This window comes from Nannospalax galili, unplaced genomic scaffold, assembly GCF_000622305.1.
Source record: "Nannospalax galili isolate Female #2095 unplaced genomic scaffold, S.galili_v1.0 scaffold290, whole genome shotgun sequence".
Lineage (NCBI taxonomy): Eukaryota > Metazoa > Chordata > Mammalia > Rodentia > Spalacidae > Nannospalax > Nannospalax galili.
Window position 1 is genome coordinate 203,218 of NW_008331486.1, and position 21,467 is coordinate 224,684.

At 38.9% G+C, this 21,467-nt stretch overlaps 2 protein-coding genes and 1 pseudogene across 2 annotated transcripts; 2 read left to right on the forward strand and 1 right to left on the reverse strand.

The window, feature by feature from the left end:
- The first annotated feature begins 1,565 nt into the window (after positions 1 to 1,565).
- Positions 1,566 to 2,513, forward strand: LOC103728013 (annotated as a pseudogene).
- Positions 2,514 to 7,423: 4,910 nt separating this feature from the next.
- LOC108490278 (olfactory receptor 1N1-like) lies at positions 7,424 to 8,359 on the reverse strand. Its single transcript, XM_017796050.1, has one exon. It carries the CDS (start codon positions 8,357 to 8,359, stop codon positions 7,424 to 7,426), a length of 936 nt encoding a protein of 311 aa, XP_017651539.1.
- An 11,253-nt stretch (positions 8,360 to 19,612) lies between these two features.
- Positions 19,613 to 20,563, forward strand: LOC103728140 (olfactory receptor 50-like). Its single transcript, XM_008826269.1, has one exon. The coding sequence runs from the start codon at positions 19,613 to 19,615 to the stop codon at positions 20,561 to 20,563; it is 951 nt and encodes a 316-aa protein (XP_008824491.1).
- Positions 20,564 to 21,467: the final 904 nt, after the last annotated feature.

Sequence of the window (21,467 nt, forward strand, 5' to 3'; positions counted from 1 at the left end):
CTGACTCTGTGGGTACTGCACGATACAGGTGCACTTACACACATGCAGGCAATACACTTATACACATGAAAAAAACTTTAAATTTGCCATATGATCCGTGATACTACTCCTTGGCATATACCCAAAGAACTCAGCATCCTTGGAGACAAGACTTAGAGTAATTGAGCTAGAACTGACCTGGAAGTCTCCTCCCTGAAGACTACCTCTTACATTTTCAGAGGATATCATGAAATCTGCCAAGGGAGAAAATCAATCACTTTTATTTTGGAGGGTAATCAACAGCTGTCTAAATGGACTTAAGTCCTTCTCAATGGGAAAGAACTCATGTGTGGTACTGTAAACAGCAAAATACATGGTTGGAGAGGTCATACATCCTACAGAAAAACTACTTTCGTCACATGCCTAGACCAGTGAAATTTTTACTATATTCTAAATATGTATCCTTTTATTTACAGACAAGCATACCTCTTACCACTATCAAAAACTTCTTTTTGCAACAGATGGAGACTATGACAGAGTTCCACACCTGGTCATATGCAGAGGATAAGTGTCTGTGTGAAATCCAGCCCTACGTGACACATCGACAACACAACCACTACCCCTAAAGCTCAGGGAACATAGCTGAACAGGAGGCAGAAAGAATACTAATGCACCTCCCAACTCTCGCCAACTGAGCATCTTCATGCAGCAGAGGGTGATTAACTCAGAAGACCAGAACTGGCCAAAGGGAGAGAGTAAGAGACTGAAGAGTGGGAGTCCCTGGGTTGGACACCCACATCAAGCCTCTGAGACACAATGCTCAGGAGTTATTGTGGAAGACTCGGTGAAAAGATTATAAGAGCCTGGGGTAGTCAGTTACTCACATGAGCTTACATCAATGGTGACAACATGCATAAGACTCATGCAAACTCAAACCAGACAAAAACCCTGCATAGAAGGGGGAAAATGGGTAAGAATTCCAAACTTTAGCTGAGAAACTATTGTCAACCAATAGTTACTGGGAGATAGAGGAGTTGTTCTTTAAGGAAATGACTCTGACTATGTTGACCAAGACCGGTGGGTTGAATCACATGGAGGGACATTCAATCCTTGACACACTAGGCCTTAACATATATGAAAAAATGCATGAAAAACAGTGGGCAGTCTATAGGGGCTGCAGATAGGGAAGGGGGTGGCATAATATGACCAAGATGTTTTGTATGGAAGTTGTGTTTTGTCCTAGGGAGGGTGTAGCTGGCTAGGGGTGTCTGCAAGCTATACCAGCTGGCATGTGGGTCCAGAGTCTGGGTAGGGCGCACCTGCAGAGATGTACAGCCTCTGGTCTCAGTCCTCAGGACTGTTACCCTTCTAAATACCAGCAATCCTGGCTGGAGGAGCATTCTGAACCTCAGAGAGCAGCAGGCACAGAAGCCCAGTGGCTGTAGGCAGACGTGTGAAGATGTGTCTCCTAGAGATTGTGCCACACGTGGCCCTTGCCACCCTTGTGGGCATGCTGGGCTGAGCTCCAGAGGCTTCTTTCCAGGGAAGCGGGATCCAGGGGCTAGCAAGCCAGGGGAAGGCAAAGGATGTTGGCATGGCCCCAGATACTACCTGCAGAGGCCCTGAGGTTATGTAAGGGTGAGGGGCTGAGGACTCCTAGGCACTCTGGAGAGTTGCAAGTGTCCTTGCCCCCTTGCCCGCACCTATCCATACCATTCCGAGGCCAGGACAGGGCCAGTCGAAGCTCCACAGCCTCCACTAAGCTCTGCCTCGCTGCCTGGGCTGCAGTCACCCACACCTTGTCTGCAGTCTCCTACATGGACGTCGTGGCTGCCCAGTGTCTGGTTTCTATCTGGAACCCAGCTAGGGTGCCAGAGCCTGGGGGTGCTGTGACTGCCTGGGGGCACTGTGACAACCTAAGTGCAAGGTGAGAAGGACCACTGAGACCTGGTGGACACCTGGAAAGATTACTGCACTCTGGTCACCATCACCAAGAGCTTGTTGGGCCAGAACAAGTACCCACCCATCCACCCCTCTGTGTGCAGGGACAGACTGGAGAGTCCTGATGAGGAGATGGGATCAGACAGTGAAGTGACCACCGAATCTGGGTCCAGTCCTTCCCATAGGCTGGAGGAGAGACAGGACTCTGGCAGCGTGCCCAGCTGGCTCTTCCTCCTCCACTCTGGAGTGACTTGGAAGGGGAAGCACGCCTCCAAAAAGAGGCACGAGTGCCCCTACAATGGCTGTGGGAAAGCATGGAAAATCCTCCTATCTCAAAGCCCATTACAGAGGGCATACTGGTGAACAGTCCTTTCCCTGAATGTGGGCAAACTGCCTTGAAAAGTTCTCCAGTTCAGGTGAACCGACCAGCCACTACTGGACCCACAATGGGGAAAAGCAGTTCCGCTGTTCCCTGTGTGAGAAGTGCTTCATGACCAGTGACCACGCCTCGAAGCATGGTCCCACTGCACCATACCGAGTTCCGTTCCAGCAGGATCAAGGGATCGAAAAACGCTCTTGCCAGCCCTTTGTGAGGGGCTCCCAGTGGCAGCCAGGCAGAGATTGACCCCAGAAGGAAAAACCACTCCCAGAAAACAGACACATGGAAACCCAGCCTGAGCAGAGGCAAGCTGGTCGCAGGAGGTCACTGCTCCTTGGTTAGTATTCTGTTGTTCCTCTTCCCTGCACTGCTTCCAAAAAGCCCTTGGATCAACCTTTGATCCCCGCAGCAGAGGCAAAGGCAACTCTGAACCCATCTCCCTTACCGCTAAGGACAGGCAAATGCTTCTAGTATTTTCTCCTTTGTTATAGGGGTTGGAAAAGGGCAAAGCCAAAACTGTAGTAGTTTGAAGATTCACACTGGTGTATGTAAGTCTGACTGGGTGCATTGACCTGTGGCAACCCACAGCGACTCTGGGACCCTTTTTATGCTTGCTGACTCAGAATTTTTTCATATCTTTTACTCTTTTAAGTGTGCTTCAGTTTGTTTAGCAAAGTCACTCTCTTGAATCACATTAACTTTTGAGATTACAACAATAAAAACCTCCATAGCACAGCTGTCTTTATGCAAGCAAGAGCTCACCTACTCCAGAATGATCTGTCATCTAAAGACTTGAACACAAAAAACTTACTTATAGCCAATGGATAATCAGAGTGCTAATTTCCACTAATTAAGACAAACTTTCAAGAGGTTATGCTAAGTCTGGAACTTTCAAACCTTGCTCTGTATGAACTGTACTTTTTGGACATGAGCTGCACATTTATTTTCTAATGCAGAGGGTGAATAATTAATCTAAGCTTCGAGGATAGACGCAGGCATTCTGCTAGGCACCACATTATAATCTGCTTATTTTACAATATATGGTTTCAGTAAGAACTCATGGCAGAGATGTGAGGGAAGAATATTACATAACATGCTGAAGAGGAGGAAGAGGAAAAAGAAAAGGAGGAAGTGAAGAAGGAAGAGGAGGGTAGTGTTTTTATAAAATAGAAACAAGCAAGCAGAATTTCAATTCTATTAAATTTGTTCAAATTTCCCTGTCCTTTCAGTTAACATCATCTTATTAAACTTACACCACAAGGAAGCAGAGCTTTGAGCACTGTCCAGTGTTGAAACATGGGTGCATGACCATTACCAGGCCTGGAAATACCTAGTTTGTGGAGAGACTGCTTCTTGGTCTCCTTCCCATGTTCCTATAAAACCCCCACTATGAGGTACAAGAGTTCTGTCAAAGGAAAGGGAGCTGAAATATGAAGAAAAAAAAGTATGGGCCTATTAGTAGTAAGTATGAAGAGATAATACTGCAATGATTTTGGGGTGACTCTGCAGAACGGTCCCTTTTGGTAAATATAGATCAACAAAACACGTGGGTGTGACCAGGCCACTGACCTGTGGACATCAGTAGCTGACCACTAAGTAGTTTGTATCTGGTATCTGCAATGACCTAAACCACCACGTCCATTCTATGCCACTTACCGGAATGCCACATGACCAGAAAAAATAAACAGTTTTCATAGTTCAAAAACAAAAACAAACCTCAAATGAAGGGAGTTATCAGTGATCATGGGGAAAATGTTTACGTATTTTCCTTCAGAAATACTGCTTTCTGACAATTTTATCTGACATTTAAAACAGGCTCACTCTAGTTTATCCATATGCTACATATGGGGTGCAAAGGCAGGGTGCCCAACTGCACACGATCTCTGCATTTCATCCTGCACATGTTCACTTCCATTTCAGCAGCAGGTTCTCCTGCAGCAGGCACAGGTCACAGCTGACTCCACCTTCCAGAACAACTGCCATCACTAGCAAGGTAACGGTAATATATATTATATTATATATATATATATATATAATGTAGTTATATTAGTGGATCTATCAAGAGAATTGGAGAATTGCTTTTAACATTAGTGACAGGGAGCAGTCCAGAGCTAAAAAGCAAAGTGTTTCCCCAGGGAAAACACATTAGAAAAAAATAAAAACCACTTTCTACCTGTTTCAGATGTTTGAAAATATTATTTTAAACCAAATTTTAATTTCTGTGTCCAAAATAAGACTTAAGGACATCTGTTCTTCCATGTGAAATAGGTTAGGCTGCCTGTTTATTCCTGAACTCATGGGATGGTCCATAGGATGCTCTGCACACTTCTTTTTGGCGAGTGGGGAGTTTAAGGTTGCCTAGCAACTTTCTAACTTGTAAAACCTCAGCTTTCCCTTGCAGAAGGAAATGAAAGAAAACAAAATCAAGTGGGTGAAAGACAATCTCTATTGTTTCAGGACTAACTCTCTATGTGGGTTTTGGCACACACTTAGGTGGTTATAAACACAGCAACTTGTTTTGAAAAGTGCAAAATCCCCGAAACAGTTGCTACTTGCCCTTTCAAGTTGTTGACAGACATAAATTGGGTATCCTCATGTTATAGTAAAATAACATATAAATTCAAGGCTTTTTGTTTTTTGTGATAAATCCTGTTTTACAATGTCGCAAAAAAGAAACCAGCATTCTCATCAGATTTACTATATCAAGATATGTTTCAAATAGGTCTACTAGAGTCCATGGGACACGAAAACTATGAAACCATTACTTTCTGTATTAAAGGACCTTGAAGTTAACTTACAAAAATCCAAATGCAGGATAGTAATTTTGTTTACTTTGTAACCAAACTGAATTTTTGAAACACTGTCACGGGTGATTAAAAAGAAAGAAAAGCTGTTTTACCTAATTCTGTAAGCAGCTGTTATTCATGGAAAATATAATAGTTTTAGAGTTAAAATATCTCCTCCTTTTGGTTAGAAAAGAAGAAAGCCCTTCACTATTGTGGAGTGATGTCCAGCTTTGAGCTTCACATCACACTTCTTTTGAGAATTATATTGGGCAGTTATAATAACAGAAGGCAATTAGTTTGTCGGTTCACAGATAGATTTAGCACAGTACTCATCACCCTGGCTAGATCAAGATGTTCTTTCACAGCAGATGAATAATGGTCTGTAACACTGTAAGATGTTGATATTTACAACTGTTTAATCATTTCTATTTTTGTATAATATTAGTGACCTAAGTTATTTTGCAGTCTTGTTTTTGTAAATCCAATGAAATTATAAGAGGATTATGGCAGTAAGTTTTTGTACATATGTATATGTGTTATCCAAATAAAATAATGTTTTAAAAAAAGATGTATGTAATTTGGAAAAAGTAAATAAAATAGAAGATATGAAATAAGATATATTTTATCAAGTGAAAAATTAAATACTATGTACAATGCACAGCTATATAAAATATAAGCAAATTATACATTATAATTCAAAAAATTAATATTTATAAAATTCTTGCAAAGAAGAAAACTCATCACATTTTTGATTTTTTTAATTTAATTTAAGCTACTGACTGATGCCTATTTTAGATCTGAAGACAAAGTAAAGCAACAGACTCAGAAAGACAAGGAGTGTGTGTTCTCTCCCACTTGTGGCTCTTGTCTCCAAATCCTTACATGTGAGTAGATATCCTTATGTAACTGTGGGAGCCTGGAAAAGGGAAAGTAACCATTGAGGTAAAGGGAATGAAGGAGACCAAGAGAGGCTAGTAGGAGGTAATAGGAGATGGGTGTTACAAAGGGAGAAATGGGAAAATTGGGGCTATTTAACAGGGAACCGAGAAGGGAGGGTTATACAAGGAACCATGAACTCAAAAGGGAAGAAGGAGCTCAGGAGACACGGGATGATAGGACATAGGTATTATCAAGGGATAGTGGGGAAACTGGGTGTATTTTAATTAGGGCAGGAAGATTAGACAGGGAGAGAGAAGAGAGATAAAGCTTAGGTGGTGTGAAAAACCAGAAGGAAATATATTAGTTCAAAATTTATAGAAAAATACACATACAATATCTGTACATGAGCAGATGTGTATTTTTGGACTATCTGACAAGAAGCATAGTGCAGGACAAGAGAAACCTTCCTTTGTGTTGTTGGTCAGGTAGTCCAAGAGACTCCCAAAGTCACACAGGCTATTGGCACAGCCCTTGATTTCCTCCAAGAACTTGAAGTTATGTACATGTGCATTCTGATGTCCATGGAGGCCAGGGTGCGATGTTGGATTCTCTGGAGCTGGAGTGACATGTTGTGAACTGCCTGATACAGGTGCTGAAAACTGAACTCTGATTCTCTACAAGAGCAGCAAGTACTCTTAACCACAGAGCCATCTATCCAGCCCCAGATCTGAACATTCTTGACAAGCAATATGCAGAAGCAGAGTGCAGAGTTCTAACAACACTACTGGTGAAATCTTTGCAAACCAACAATGAGAAGCCATGTAATCAGACAACTAAATGCTGAACTTATATTGATGGGAAGTTCTTTACCTCGTTAGTAGCTCCTGGAATGTAACATCTATTCTTTCTTTCCTCTTAACCTTCACCTATTCTTATGAACAAGATAAATGCTTCCAAATGAATGCTTGTTGAACAAACAAATCCCTAGGGAAAGTTTGTACATTTCGGTCATGGGAATCATGAAAGGCGGCTTATAGCTGAACACCTATATTATTTGCCCCTGTTCCAGTTTCATTTTCTGGTTTATTTTACTTAATCTTCCAAACTCATTAAGTAGAAACTATAGGGATTGGTGTGGTGACCCATGCCTGTAATTCTAGCAGTCAAGAATTTGAGATCAGACAACTGTGAGTTAAAGGCCTACATAGAATACGTAGTGAACGCAAAGCTAGTCTGATGTGTTCAGAAAGACTGTATCCAAAACAAAAAGACAGAATAAAGGAAGGAAAGGAAGGCCATTTTCTCTGTTGTCTCTACTTTATAAAAGGAATGCTAGAGTTCAATAAGGTTAATTAATTGCATATTACATCATGGAAAATGTGCAGCTGACTCCAAACTAAAAGCTTGATTTGTTTGATTTCAAGTCTATTTTTTTCATCAAGCATTATTGTCACTATATCTAAGAAGAGAAAATTCTCCTATGACTGAGGAGCCTCTTTAGGGCCCCCTTCATGTCCTTGTTCCTTAGGCTATAGATAAAGGGGTTCAACATGGGAGTCACCACTGTATACACTGCAGCAGCTACGACATCCTTCTCTGTGGAGTCTACAGAAGAAGGGCACAGGTAGGCACTGAAGAGGGTCCCATAGAATAGACAGACTACACAGAGATGGGAACTACATGTGGAAAAGGCCTTTGTGCCCCCACCAGGTGTTCGAATCCTCAGAATGGTGAATACAATGTGAATGTAGGAGATAGTAATGCACATAAAAGGCACCATGAGTACTGTGCCTCCTAAGGCAAAAACCATTAACTCATTTATACGAGTGTCAGAACATGATAGTTTCAGGACAGGAGTGATATCACAGAAAAAGTGAGCTATTTTCCCAATGACACAGAAAGACAGTCGAGCCATGAGGAGGGTGTGAGTCAGAGCAACTATGTTGGTGAGGACCCAGCACAATGCAAGCACGAAGGCACAGGCCCTGGGGCTCATGATCGTGGAGTAGTGGAGAGGGCGGCAGATGGCCACATAGCGGTCATAGGCCATCACAGCCAGGAAGAAGCTGTCTAGATCACCAAACATCAGGAAGAAGTACATTTGGATGAGACAACCAGTATAGGAGATGGTATGGTGCTGAGTCTGCACATTGAACAGCATCTTGGTCACTGTGGAGGATGTTAAACCCATGTCAACAAAAGACAGATTGGCTAAAAAGAAGTACATAGGCATGTGAAGGCGTGCATCAGAGCCAATGGCCAGGATGATGAGCACGTTCCCAGCCAAGGTGACAAGATACATACACAGGAAAAGTCCAAAGAATAACTGTTGATGTTCTGGAAACTCAGATAGTCCTCGTAAGAAAAATTCAGAGACACTGGATTGGTTTTCCATGACTCTACAGCACCTGGATTTTAGAGAAGACAGAGTGCAGGATTTATCAAAACTGCAGACACTGACGTCTTTCAACTCCCACATCAGATTTCAGTTCACTACTACCCAAATCGAAACATTTCCATCTGTACAACCTTACTTTTCTCAAACCTCTCCTGAAAAATCTCATATTTTCCACCTTCCCTCTCTTTCCCTCAGTTCGATCTTTTATATAAGAAGTACTCTTCCAATAAGGCTCCTGGCACGATCATCTCTACTACTATCAAAACTTAGCCTAGGTTTATAACTTAATATCAGTTCCATTATTTCAGTATAGGATATCTTCATGAATATGCTGAAATGAGGTAAATTATACATTCTTATGTAAACATGCACACAGCTTCTTTTCCTTTAATACTTAAATGACACTAGGATACAGAGGTTATTATTAATAAAACTGAGGCTAGAGATGTGTGAGTGGTTTTCACAAGGACCCACAGCTCATTAATATTTGATACCAAATACAAACAAATAGCTTCATAATCAAGAGGTTACATAATTATTCAATATATAGAAAGAAAATTTCTATCACTATGTTTATATTTAATGCATGATGATCCCTAATTTAACATATTTTTGGACACTGGTCCTTACTGGGATTTTTCTTCTTGTCATTTGTAAGGTGACATTGAAGTTCAAGGACTGGATGGAACTTAAAGTTCATCTGGTGCAGAGATTTCCACCCATTGGTCTACAGGCAAGTTTATAAAACAATTTCAGATGCTTGTTTAAAAATATAGAATTCATAGCTATTTACATATATAACATGGCCTATAGAGTCTGATTTGTGTCCCTAAATGTCCTTCAATGTGGGCCCATCCACTGGGCTCACCAAAAGTCCCATCCCTACAAGACACTGTTTTTCCCCCTCCTAACAGTCATCAGTTGGCAAGAGTTCCTTGGGTTGGGCAGAGGTGAGGTAAGGATATGGGAGGGGAACCTAAGTATCATCAAACTATGTTGTATGAAAATCTCAAAACTTCAATAAAACAACAAAAAAATATATAAAGTTCTGTTTCCCACCTCAGAACTGTGGGACTTAAATTCTCAAGGTTACGACCTCAAACCTTAGGTGTTTTTATGCTCAACGGGGATTAAGAAACATTTAGCCCAATAGTTTTCTTTGATTCATAGATAAACAGGCTAAAAATGAATAACATTATTGAAAAATAAAATGACTGAAAATGCTTTTGCTATAGCTTGAAGGAAAATATGTTCTAAAATCTAGAGTATTCGGTTTTCTATTTCTAATCTTCATTAATCACAGTTCTGATGTGTATATTTTATCTAACATGAAAAGATTTACTGACGTTTGGGTCATGTTTTGAAGTAAAAGTTCAGACTTTCATAAGAGTATTATCTGAGATCTATTACATATTTGTCAGACTTCAGGGACTGGCACATTAAAATAACCACTTGCTGAAGGGAAAGCAACTCTCCTAAGTCCCAATGGAGCTTTAATTTCTTCAAGAGAAGGGAGGATACAGACTGACAACTCCGTGATTACCTGACTTCCAGACTCTATCTTCGGCACGGAAGCCCATTCACGTCCATCCCATTCATGTCCATTGAATCTTTCGAAGGGACTGTATGCTATTTTAGGGAAGAACAGTCTTTTATTACCTATGTCAGCATACTATGCATTGATCAGTCTATTGCTATGACAATAAATAGCATGAGTGTGTTCTCCAGCTCCTTTAAGTAAATTCTCTCCAGAGTAAGACTATTTTCTTATGCTTATTTAGTATTTTTCTATTTCATTGTGTGTGTGTGTGTGTGTGTGTGTGTGTGTGTGTGATGACACGTTGAGGTCAGAGAACAGCCTATGGAAGTAGATTCTCTGCTTCCAACATATGGTTTCTAAAGATTGAACTCAGATTTTCAGACTTGGCAGCAGGGACCCTTACCACTGAATCATCTCACTGGTCCTGTAAAACTATTTTTTAACCTTTTGTCTTTTCATTTTTCTACTACAAGTACCCTTGGCAGGTGTTTCTTGCTCCATCTCTCAGCTTCTCATTTTCTGAAAAGTTTTATCATCTTTCATGGTTTCTGGAACCTCAAAAAATTCAATATATCTTTGAAACACCAATAAGATGCTTCCAGAAACTTGGGTCATCCTTTGCCTTCTGTCATTCAAGATTAAGCATCCTCTTTACTTACCAGCTCTGCCTCTTCATCTGCTGTGTCAGTCAACAATAAGAGATGGTTTGACATGAGAACACGAGCACTTCAAGACAGAGACCTGCCAGTCTGCAACAGGTTTAGTCCGGTTTCCGTGCTCACTGCTATGCTATTTATTAGAAGAAGGCAATGCAAATGTCTTTGTTTATGGAGAAGAGCTCAAAGTTTTCCTGAGAAGATTTTTGATGGTATTAACTGGATTAGGGTTCCAAATAAAGGATACTAAATACAAAAAACTACACCGAGGCAAAAGTCAAATTATGTGACTGATATTAAAAATAATTTAGTTACTAGAGAGATGGCTCAATGGTGAAGAACAGTAGCTACACTTGCAGAGGCCCCAGGTTCAATTCCTAAAACCAACATGGTGGCTAGCAACCTTCTGTAACTCCAGTTCCAGGGGATCTGATGCCTTCTTCTGACTGCCAGGCACAATGTATGACATGGGTATACTTACATACATTCAGGCAATATGCTCCTACACATAATTATTTTTAAACTTTAAAAAATAAAAGCAGTTTAGAGGGGACAAAGACTTGGAGAAAAGTGGATTAGGATTGTAGGAGTCCAAAAAGTAAGCACAAGACTGAAAATATAAGCCAAGGTCAAATTTGAATGAGCAGATGGAAGCAGTCATAGCTACTTTCATTGGCTTGAAGAGAGAAATATAGGAACATGAGTTTCTTTGCTAAAAAACTTACAGTGGCTCAAGACAAAGAGTATTCTAACTCCATCTGAACCAGATCTTGAGAAATTCTGAAGTGTTTTATGTTTTCAGTGTGAAATCTGAACTGAGAGAAACAGAACTTCTGTCCCATCAGGCTAATTCCAGAGACCTAAATAGGCTCCACTTTGAACATCTACCGATCCCAGAGTCAAGGGACAGAGTGCCCTAGAGCCTTGTTAGTGAAAACATAATTATCTGATTCCCCCTCTGTCTTTATTATAATAGACCAAATTAATGCGGCTCTGGGTTCCTCCAAAGTTGAGGTACTTTGCTTCCTTCCTTATGTGGTAACATCAAATAATTTTACTATTTGTATTCATTGGTAATGACAGTCTATGAGAAAAATGCACTTTCTATTAAAATTAATATCTTGCCTCAAGAAACTGTTTGCATAGGACATTTGCACATAAAAATCACTTATTTAATTTCAGTCATCTAATTAAACTTTACAAGTGTTTTTTAAGAGACATAGTAGTAAGAATTCTGAAATTGAAAGCCAGATAAAGTGGTGAGCCTGAACATTTCCTTCAGCTTGACTAAATTTTGGACACACACTTTTCCCAGTTACAGGTTCTCTCTTATTATATTTACTTTAAAATTTTTGCAAGTTTTCAAACATAATTAATTGACGTCATCATTTCTTCCATCATTTTTCCCATCATTCATTAACTCATTTAGTCTTATTCATTTATTTGTTAATTTTGCTTTTAACAATTTCATGCATGTATATGATATATTCTAATTACCCTATCTTCCCATCTTCTTTTATCTTAGTTTCCTGTAAAATTTCCTTCCTCCCTACCTGTCTCTTTCTCAGATACATGACTTTTCACTTTATTTTGTGACCCATTTTAGTTTTTAACCACTGGGGTCATAAGTGGATACAAAACTGAAGGCAATGATTCTTCCTCTTCCAGAATTTCTCACTAGCAAATAGCTTAGCAGGGGGCATAGGGGCCTCTAAGCTCCCTTTACATCTATGCCTAACTATAGATAGGCCCACTTTTGCGAAGACTCAGTGTTAAGTGTCTGAAATTCCTGTGGTTCATAATGGCCATGGCTGTGTCTTGCCCCATAGATGGCGAACAGTTCCTTATCTTCTCTCTCTTACATTCTTTCCATTGCCTCTTCCTCAGTGTTCCCTGAGCCTTAGAGGGGATGGTATAAATGTTTTGTTTGGGGCTGAGCACTCATCCATCACTTATTCTCAGTATTTTTTACAACTGTAAGTTTCTACATTCACCATCATTCATTAGAAAGAGAGGTTTCTCCATTTAAGACTGAGATTATTATTTGTCTATGTGTATAAACAGAAGGTACTTTGATGTTCTATCAATTTATCTAAACAACAGTATTTAATTCCCTCACTGCCAGTGTCTATGATCTCCTTCAGTATGATTTTTTGACCATGTTTATAGAACTGAGCATAAGTTTTCTTCTGTGTGTCAGACCTCAAATCCAATAAGAGAGCAGTTGTTCATCCCCCTAACAGTAATGCCTCTATTACACAAGGGAACACATCTTGCCTGGCAGGTTGGTTTCACAGTTCATATGATTTACAGTTGGTTAATACCATTAATGTCTTCTCCCTTCCCACAGAAGCCTGCATAGCACCTTACAGCCCTATGAAAGCTAGAGGTCAGGGAGGAAGTTTGTAATTTAGTTCCAGCTTGATTTCCATGTCATGCAATCAAAGTGTGTAGTGTTTTCACTGATAGGGACTTATCATCTACTTCTGGTGGACAGCCAAGAAAAATATCAAATTGTTTTAGGGTTCTCTGGGGCTCCCATAACCAAGAACTCATATGGAGGCATCCTGTACCTGACACTGGGGGTTTTGTTTAATAACCCAGAGCTCTTAGGATCAGCTTTAACCGGCTATACAAGCTAGCTCCCTTTAAAATCCTGTTTATAAACTATGTTTTTAAAATTTAGTTGCAAGATAGTTGGTTTCCATGTGGCCTTTTATACTACATTTTTCCACTACCACTTCATCTATCCTATCCCCTACGCATTCCTGCTTAAAACTTTCCCACTCCAACTATTCCCCTCTCTACTTCATATTACCTGTATTCTTAAGGCCTAACTTAAGGTATCCCTCCCTCTTTCTAGTTTCCTGGCTTCTACAGGTACGTCAAGTTGAACACACAAAATTAAAGAGTCACAGCTAGGACCCACATATGAGGGATAACATGTGGTGTTCATTTTTCTGTACCTGAGTTATCTCAGTCAATACGATTTTTTCCTCAGTTCTATCCAGTTACCTTCAAATTTCATGAGTTCACTTTTCTTTATAGCTTTTTTCTTTATAAAATTCCATTGAAAATATGAACCCCATTTTCACATCCATTCATCAGCTGATGGACATCTGGGCTGATTCTATTTCCTGGATTTGAGGAATGAGCTTGTCTGAGTATGTATCTCTGAGTAGGCTATAGAGTCCTTTGTATATGTGCCCATCACTGGACTATCTGGGTCATATGGTAGTTCTATTTCTAGCTTGTTAAGGAATCTCCAAACTAATTTCCATAGTGGCAGCACAAGTTTGCATTTCTCTTTCCCCACTTCACCAGCATTTGTTATTGTTTAGTTTCTTGATGATAGTCATTCTGACTAGAGTGAGGTGGAATCTCAAAGACGTTTTAATTTGCACTTCCCTGATGGCTAAGTATGTTGAACAGTTTTTAAAGGCGTTAATCAGCAATTCATATTTATTATTTTATCTATTCTTAGTTAAAAAGACTTTAGTTTTTTGAGAATATAATTCATGAGTAACATATTGCATGTACATAATTTCCATCACTCCCTCTCCCACTCCAAATTTTCCTGTGTTTGGCCCATTCCATCTGGAATTCATGACTTTTTATTATTATTAAATAGACACACACAGACACAGACACACACATGTATGTATGTATATATGTATGTATGTGCCAAGTCCATTTAGTATTGCTCATATGTACATGTGTTTAGGGATGACCACTTGGAATTGCATAACCTGTCAGGGCATGCATCCCTGAAGAAAAAAGATTTTTCCCTTTCTCTTTAGAGAATTCTCTTTTCAAATCTATAGTCTAGTTTTTACTGGACTGTTTATTTTCTTGATTTGTTTTAGTTCTTTGTACATTCTAGACACTAATCTTCTGTCAGATGTATAGCTGGAATTTTTTTATGTGGATGAGTGTTTTGTCTATATGTAGGTAAATGCACCCCTGTCATGCAAACCCCACAGAGGTCAGAAGAGGCTGATGGATACCATAGAACTAGAGTTACAGATGGTTGTTAGCTGCCATGTGAGTGTTGGGAACTGAATCCATGTCCTCTGCAAGAGCAGCTAGTGCTCTTAACTGCTGAGCAGTCTCTCCAGCTCCTATATTTTAAATTCACTTATGAATTGCTATTAATGGATATATAACATTCCTTGTGTAAAGCTCCATTTGCTGCCACACATAGTGGTGCATGCCTTTAATCCCAACACTTGGAAGACAGAGGTAGGTAGAGCTCTGTGAGATCAAGGCCAGCCTAGTCCATATAGTGAATTTCAGTCCACCTGGGGCTATAGGGAAATCCTGTCTCAGAAAATCAACCAACAAACAAACAGAAAAAAACAAAAACAAACAAAAAAGCAACAACTCAACTTCCTATTGAACTTGCTTTTACATTTTTTAAAATTACTGTGAAAATGCTGCAATGATCCTTTTAATTAACTGTGTCAATAGTTATATATATGAAAGACAACTTAAGAAGTATAAGTCTGATGCTGGAATTTCATGGAACATATAAATTTGTAATTTCAACTGACAATCATATATTATAATGCTTCTCCATTATAGGTAAATTAAAATTTCCAGTTGTATATCCCGTATCAGCAAAGAGCACACTCAAATTTAAATTCTATTTAAACTTCTACATATATTTTGTAAGTTGGCCATCTCTTCAGGTGTCCAACTGAGATGCTTTTCTTCAAAGTGCATATTTATCTTATTTGCATGTTTCTGGTTTTGGTGTTCCTGTATATTTAGTCATATTTTACTATTAAAAGTGAACCACTGCCTTGGTCAAATGTTTAAATAAGACTCGTTATGATGGAGAAATTATAAAGAAATTAATCAAAAATCTTCTGGGAAATGGTATTTATACAAACATCATCTATGAACTTAGAGACATACTTTTCCTTTTAATATTTAATCAAAATAAGAAATAATACAGCCATTAAGTTTTTATTTTTGTAAAGGTCGAGAAAGAGGCTGTTGTCAATAATGTTGTTCTGGTTGGAGAAAGAAGTCAAATCAATCATTGACTTCTAGGAATACAGTCAGATCAACTATGCCACTATCATCATGAATATAGATTCTAAATTGTAACCTACAGTCCAAGGAACCATTCCCAAAATCTAAATTTCTTGAGGATTTCATCACTCAAATGCCAGCACTAAGCACAGGTTAATTTTTAACAAACACAGCCAATTAACACTATAAATATTCACTTCTTCACAATTATTAATAAATATATAATTATTTTCTACCAAATTCAGAAGAAAGGGGGTAAGAAATATAAGAATTTGGGACTAGTTTTGTAAAAGGTTAAGTGGGAAGGGTATTTTGAATTGTATTTATGGTGTTTAAGAAACATGCACCAATGGAAAACTAACTCCATTTCTTTTGGGAAAGAGGCTTACTAGAATATATTATATCCCTCAGAATCAGGTAGTATTGCTGAAAAGTTTGTTCCCTCAGTCTTGTTCAGAGAGTAATGGTTTTAACATGCTTCTAGTATTCTTGAAATATGATGAGGCGAGGCCAGGTGTGGTGATGCACAACTTTAATCCAAGCACCCAGGAGGCAGAAGCAGGTGAATCTCTAACCTGGTCTACATAGTGAACTCCAGAAAAGCTGGAACTACAGGGAGACCATGTCTCCAAAAACATATCATAGGATAGAAAGGGGATTAGGGAGGTGACTTTGTTGGTAAAGTGCTTGCTGCATAAGCACAAGGTTTTGAGTTTGGACACACAGCTTCCACATAGCAAACCTGGACATGGTGGAGTGTCCCTCTAATCTTAGCACTGGGGATGTGGAGACACATACCCATCCACACGTGTACAACCTCCACCCCCCACACAGAAAATAAAGAGGTGTTCAGAAGTAAGAAACTTTAGTTATCACTCTTAGCCTTCAACTTGGTTCATTATAGACTCTGAATCACATTTTCCCCAAGAGAACCAGAAAAGCCAAAAAAAATTGTTGTGAGCCACCTAGTTCCTAATGGTTATTTTGCCTTTAATAGCATGATTTCTCCAAGGGTAAGTCTGCTTCAACAAGTGGGTCTACTCCTGAAGCCCCCCCCGGCAATAAAGCAAATAATTATATCTTGCTTTTCTAATTTGAGCTGGGTGTGGACGTTTTGTCCCCTGGGTCCTCTTGAAGCTTTGAAAAATTAGAACTCACCAGTTTCTCAGGAGTTGTGAGCAAAAGGATATTGGTTTATTTATCTTGTTTGGCTGTGAACTTATACATCTCTTGCCTCTTACAGTGCAATATGAAGTTCCTTTGAGATAGCACCTGCTTTTCTGCCTTCTGCATCATCTTGAGACAAATGGAAGAACTCCCCCATGTTCTAAGCTAAAGGTACCTGTGCTCATATCAAAGAGGTCATAGGCATGCAGATATGACATACATTCAGTAATACGACTGAATGTATTTGTTTATGTGTGAATCCACAGCATTTGACTTATTCATAGATTAGATGCTTAATACAGTACAGAAAAAAATCCAAGTAGAAATTTATCTTGAAATAATTATTCAAATTTTGAGATGATAGTATAAAAACAAATCTACATTTAATAATTCAATTAAAAATAAGTCTGTATTTACTTCAGAGAAGACAGTGGAAAATACCTCTTTTTGTTTATTTTTACCCCTCAGTAAATTTTGTTGGATTTCTTTGTAAATTTGTCACAAACTTCTACAATTTTATTCACATCTTCTGCCACAAAGAATAAATAGGTGCTTTATGTCTAAATTTTTGAGGCAACTACAGATTCTTGCTGGCATATAATCTGATCTCTACGTCAGTACACAGTAAGCTATTTAAAAACTGTGGTTACTTCTTTTCTTAAGCCTTTCCTAATGTGTACTATTGCTATGAAAATAAAATTGAAATATACTTTTATGTCAGAAAGGACTTTATCTCCTCAGTAAATCTCCAACCCAATTATCTTTCTAGGTTGAAGATGGTCTTAGATTTTCTCTGTTTTTCAACTTCCCTAACTCGACTGTCACCAGACTCTGAACTAGAATGCCTATCTGTATATTTGTCAAAAGGCAGATTGTATATCCAGAACTCCTTTTTAAAGAACATTTAAGATTAGATCTGATCATCACTTTAGTATCTGCAGCTTGACCATTGATCAAATCATGACCATAGACTCACTCTGAATCCGATTCTAGGAATTCATAAAATGGGTTAATATGAAAAACAACATATTATTAAGTTATTATAATGCTGATCAAAACAGCAAAGTATTTTTAATATATAAATGTCCAAAAATAACTAATTAGCATTTTCATGATAATAAACTTCTTATTGTTAGCATGGTAATGAGTAGTGTAACTGAATGTGTAATCCATCTCAGATGAGAGATATGTTAAAAGAATGTATAACATATTAGATGACTGAAACATGAATAAATTCTAAATGTGATTTCATTCAAAGTGGGAAAATTTGTACAACATATAAACATTATCTTTCAAAATGAGTGGTAAGTCCTAATATGAGACATTTTAACTTTCAAAGTATCCAGATTAATTTTATACATTAATAAAATATGGATTATATACATTTATTCTTAATACATTTTCCATTGTGTGTGTGTGTGTGTGTGTGTGTGTGTGTGTGTGTGTGTGTTGTAGCAGGGGATTTAGGTCTCTCCTTCCACCATATGCATCCTGGGCATAAAACTCAGGTTGTTAGGGAGCCGACATCTTTACCAATTAAGACACCTCTGCAGCCCTGAACTCCATTTTCAAGTAGACAGATCATGAGTTTCTCTTAATTACACTAGGACTATTCATGTGGATAGTTCTAAGATAAAATGACATGGAGGTTAAAGAGAGAAAGTATTACTGATAAAAAATAGAAATGATAATGACAATGAAAATAACCATTAAGAATCATTGGCATGCTGTTTGCCAGTTCTATACTGGTAAAGATGATTGCAATTCTTTGAGATATTCTGTATAAAATACACAAAAATTCAATAAAAACAAATTTAAAATAAAGAATCATTGGCATGGGGCTGAAGAGATGGCTCGGAGTTTAAGAGCACTGGCTTCTCTTGCAGAGGATGCAGGTTCAATTTGCAGCACCCACATGGCAGCCAACAACTATCCCGGACTCCAGTTCCAGAGGATCCTATGCCCTCTTCTGACTTCTTTGGGCACTGAACGATACGGATGTACTTACATACATGCAGGCAATACACTCAAACACATAAAAATAATAATAAACTAGTTTTAAAAATCACTGGTACAATGCACCTAGACGAGAAATAATAATAATGGGGAAGGTGTTTTGTTATACTTGAAACACAGAAAGAATTCCATTTTTGTAGTTGCAGTTTTCAACTAGAAAATCCAAGTATTTCCAAGGACTTGAAAAACAGTGTAATTGTTCATATACCATTAAGAAATTCAAAAGAGAAACAGTCTTTTCTCCACATCCCATGAAAATTTCTTTAGGAAAAATGAAAAATGCTGAAAATATTGAGTGTAAAATAACAATTTGTACCACAATGCCCTTACCATTGACCTGATATATATTCACGTTCTACTAAGTCTACAGTTCCTGATATCTTAGAACATCAAAAGATCCCAGTGACCTCACTCATTTAGATTCAACCCCTGAAAATAAAGCATTATCCAAAGTATATTTCAGAGGCATGAGTTAGGTTAAGACAGAGAGACACTGATTTTAGATCATCTATTTTTTATTAACTAGTTACATTCTTGGCCTTGCATCCTAACTGCATAATCTAGATTTCCATCATGAACTCCAGAAATAGAGTCTAGTCTAATGTGATGGTCAAACTGATGTTTCCCAGATTCACCAAAAGATACTGAGTTAGTTTGAATGGGGGATAAAATTGTCCTTGGACCAGATGATCACTATCTCATTAGTGTACCCAGAATCCTATGATTTGGGGTGAAATGAACATACTGACCAGTGAAAATGGTTTTTCTTTGTAATAGGCTCAGTTACTTCTCTTTCGTATTTCTGTCTTTTTATTTCCAGCACAAAAGAAGATGAGCAGTATTAGAAGGAATAATCTGAGCAGTGCATCGGAGTTCATCCTCTTGGGGATTCCCATCCGGCCAGAAGAGCAAGGCTTCTTCTCAGTTCTGTTCCTGGCCATCTATCTGACCACGGTGCTGGGGAACCTGCTCATCATCCTGCTCATCAGGCTGGACTCTCACCTCCACACCCCCATGTACTTCTTCCTCAGCCACTTGGCCTTCACAGACATCTCTTTCTCATCTGTCACAACTCCAAAGATGCTCATGAACATGCTGACACAGAGCCACTCCATCTCATACACTGGGTGTGTTTCCCAGGCATATTTTTTTCTATTTTTTGCAGATCTTGACAGCTTTCTTCTTACTGCAATGGCCTACGACAGGTATGTGGCCATCTGCCACCCTCTGCACTACACCACCATCATGAGTCAGAGCCTCTGTTTCCTACTGTTAATTGTGTCCTGGGCCTTGTCTTGTGTCAGTGCCCTTGTGCACACTCTTCTCCTAGCTCGTTTGTCCTTCTGTGGGGATAATATTCTGCCCCACTTCTTCTGTGATCTTTCTGCCTTACTTAAGCTGTCTAGCTCAGACACCACCATCAATGAGCTGGTTATTTTCACTGTAGGAGTGGTGGTCATTACTGTGCCATTGATATGCATTTTGGTCTCTTATGTCCACATTGGGGGCACAATTCTGAAAATTCCCTCCATGAAGGGAATCTGCAAAGCCTTATCCACATGTGGCTCTCACCTCTCAGTGGTTTCCCTGTACTATGGAGCCATTATTGGCCTATACTCCTTCCCTTCACCCAATAACAATAATAACAAGGATGTCATTGTGTCTGTGATGTACACTGTGGTCATACCTATGCTGAATCCCTTTATCTACAGTCTGAGGAATCGGGATATGAAAGGAGCTCTGAGGAAAATCCTCAGTAAAGTAATTTTATCACAGCAGTAGATACTGTCTACCCTATTAACTGATAGGGAGACATTCTCAATTCCATCCATGCATAGTTCCCCCTCTCAATTGTTGTATGTAGTACATTTTGATAGGTGCACTCTTTTATTTAGAATATGTTTTTCAACTAGGGTATACTTTTATTTTTTATTTTTAATGTATATTTTAATTGGTTTTTGTACATTTCATACAATAAATCATATTTAGACCCTCCTCCCACATCTGTACCCCTCTGTAACCTCCTCCACTGTGTTTCATGCATTCTGTCATGTATGTTAAGGCCCATCAAGTCAAGTTTTGTATCCAGATGTCCCTTGGTGCAAGTTCATCCTCTGGAATGTAGTCAGCCTATTAGGAGTCCCTCTGCAGCCTCTTATTCTCTAAAACTTAGCCAGTTGTAGCCTTCTGTGTGTATTACACTGCTGCATGAGATAGCTTCACTGCTGAGAGTTGAGGGATGTACTGGTATTCTCTCTTCCTTGATCTGCTATGGTCCGTGAACCTTAGGTGAAGAAATTCCACTGTAGCTGTGTCACTTAGTGCTGGGCATCTCTCAGACATATATTCGATATGTGTGACAGGTCTGGAACTCTATAATAGACTCCATCTTTTGCAAAAGAAACTTCTTTGATTAGTGGTGTACAGTATAGTTGTCTGCAAATATAGGGATCAATATCTAGCATACAGTAAGAAACTTCATTTTTCTAGAGATATGACAGAGATATGGCTTACTCTAGGATTTAGCACCACTCCGGTCATGTATATTTGTCTATGTTTACAATGCCACGCATGAGTTCCCTCACACTGAGACGTTTTGAACTCCAATTTGATAGCTGCTGATTACCCCCTAGTTAATAGTCCAATACTGTACCAATAGAGGTAGTTTTCTATGCCAGTTGTTATG

Excerpts from the sequence above, each read along its gene's own strand:
- LOC108490278 (XM_017796050.1), bottom strand. The coding sequence starts at position 8,359 with ATGGAAAACCAATCCAGTGTCTCTGAATTTTTCTTACGAGGACTATCT.
- LOC103728140 (XM_008826269.1), top strand. The coding sequence starts at position 19,613 with ATGAGCAGTATTAGAAGGAATAATCTGAGCAGTGCATCGGAGTTCATC.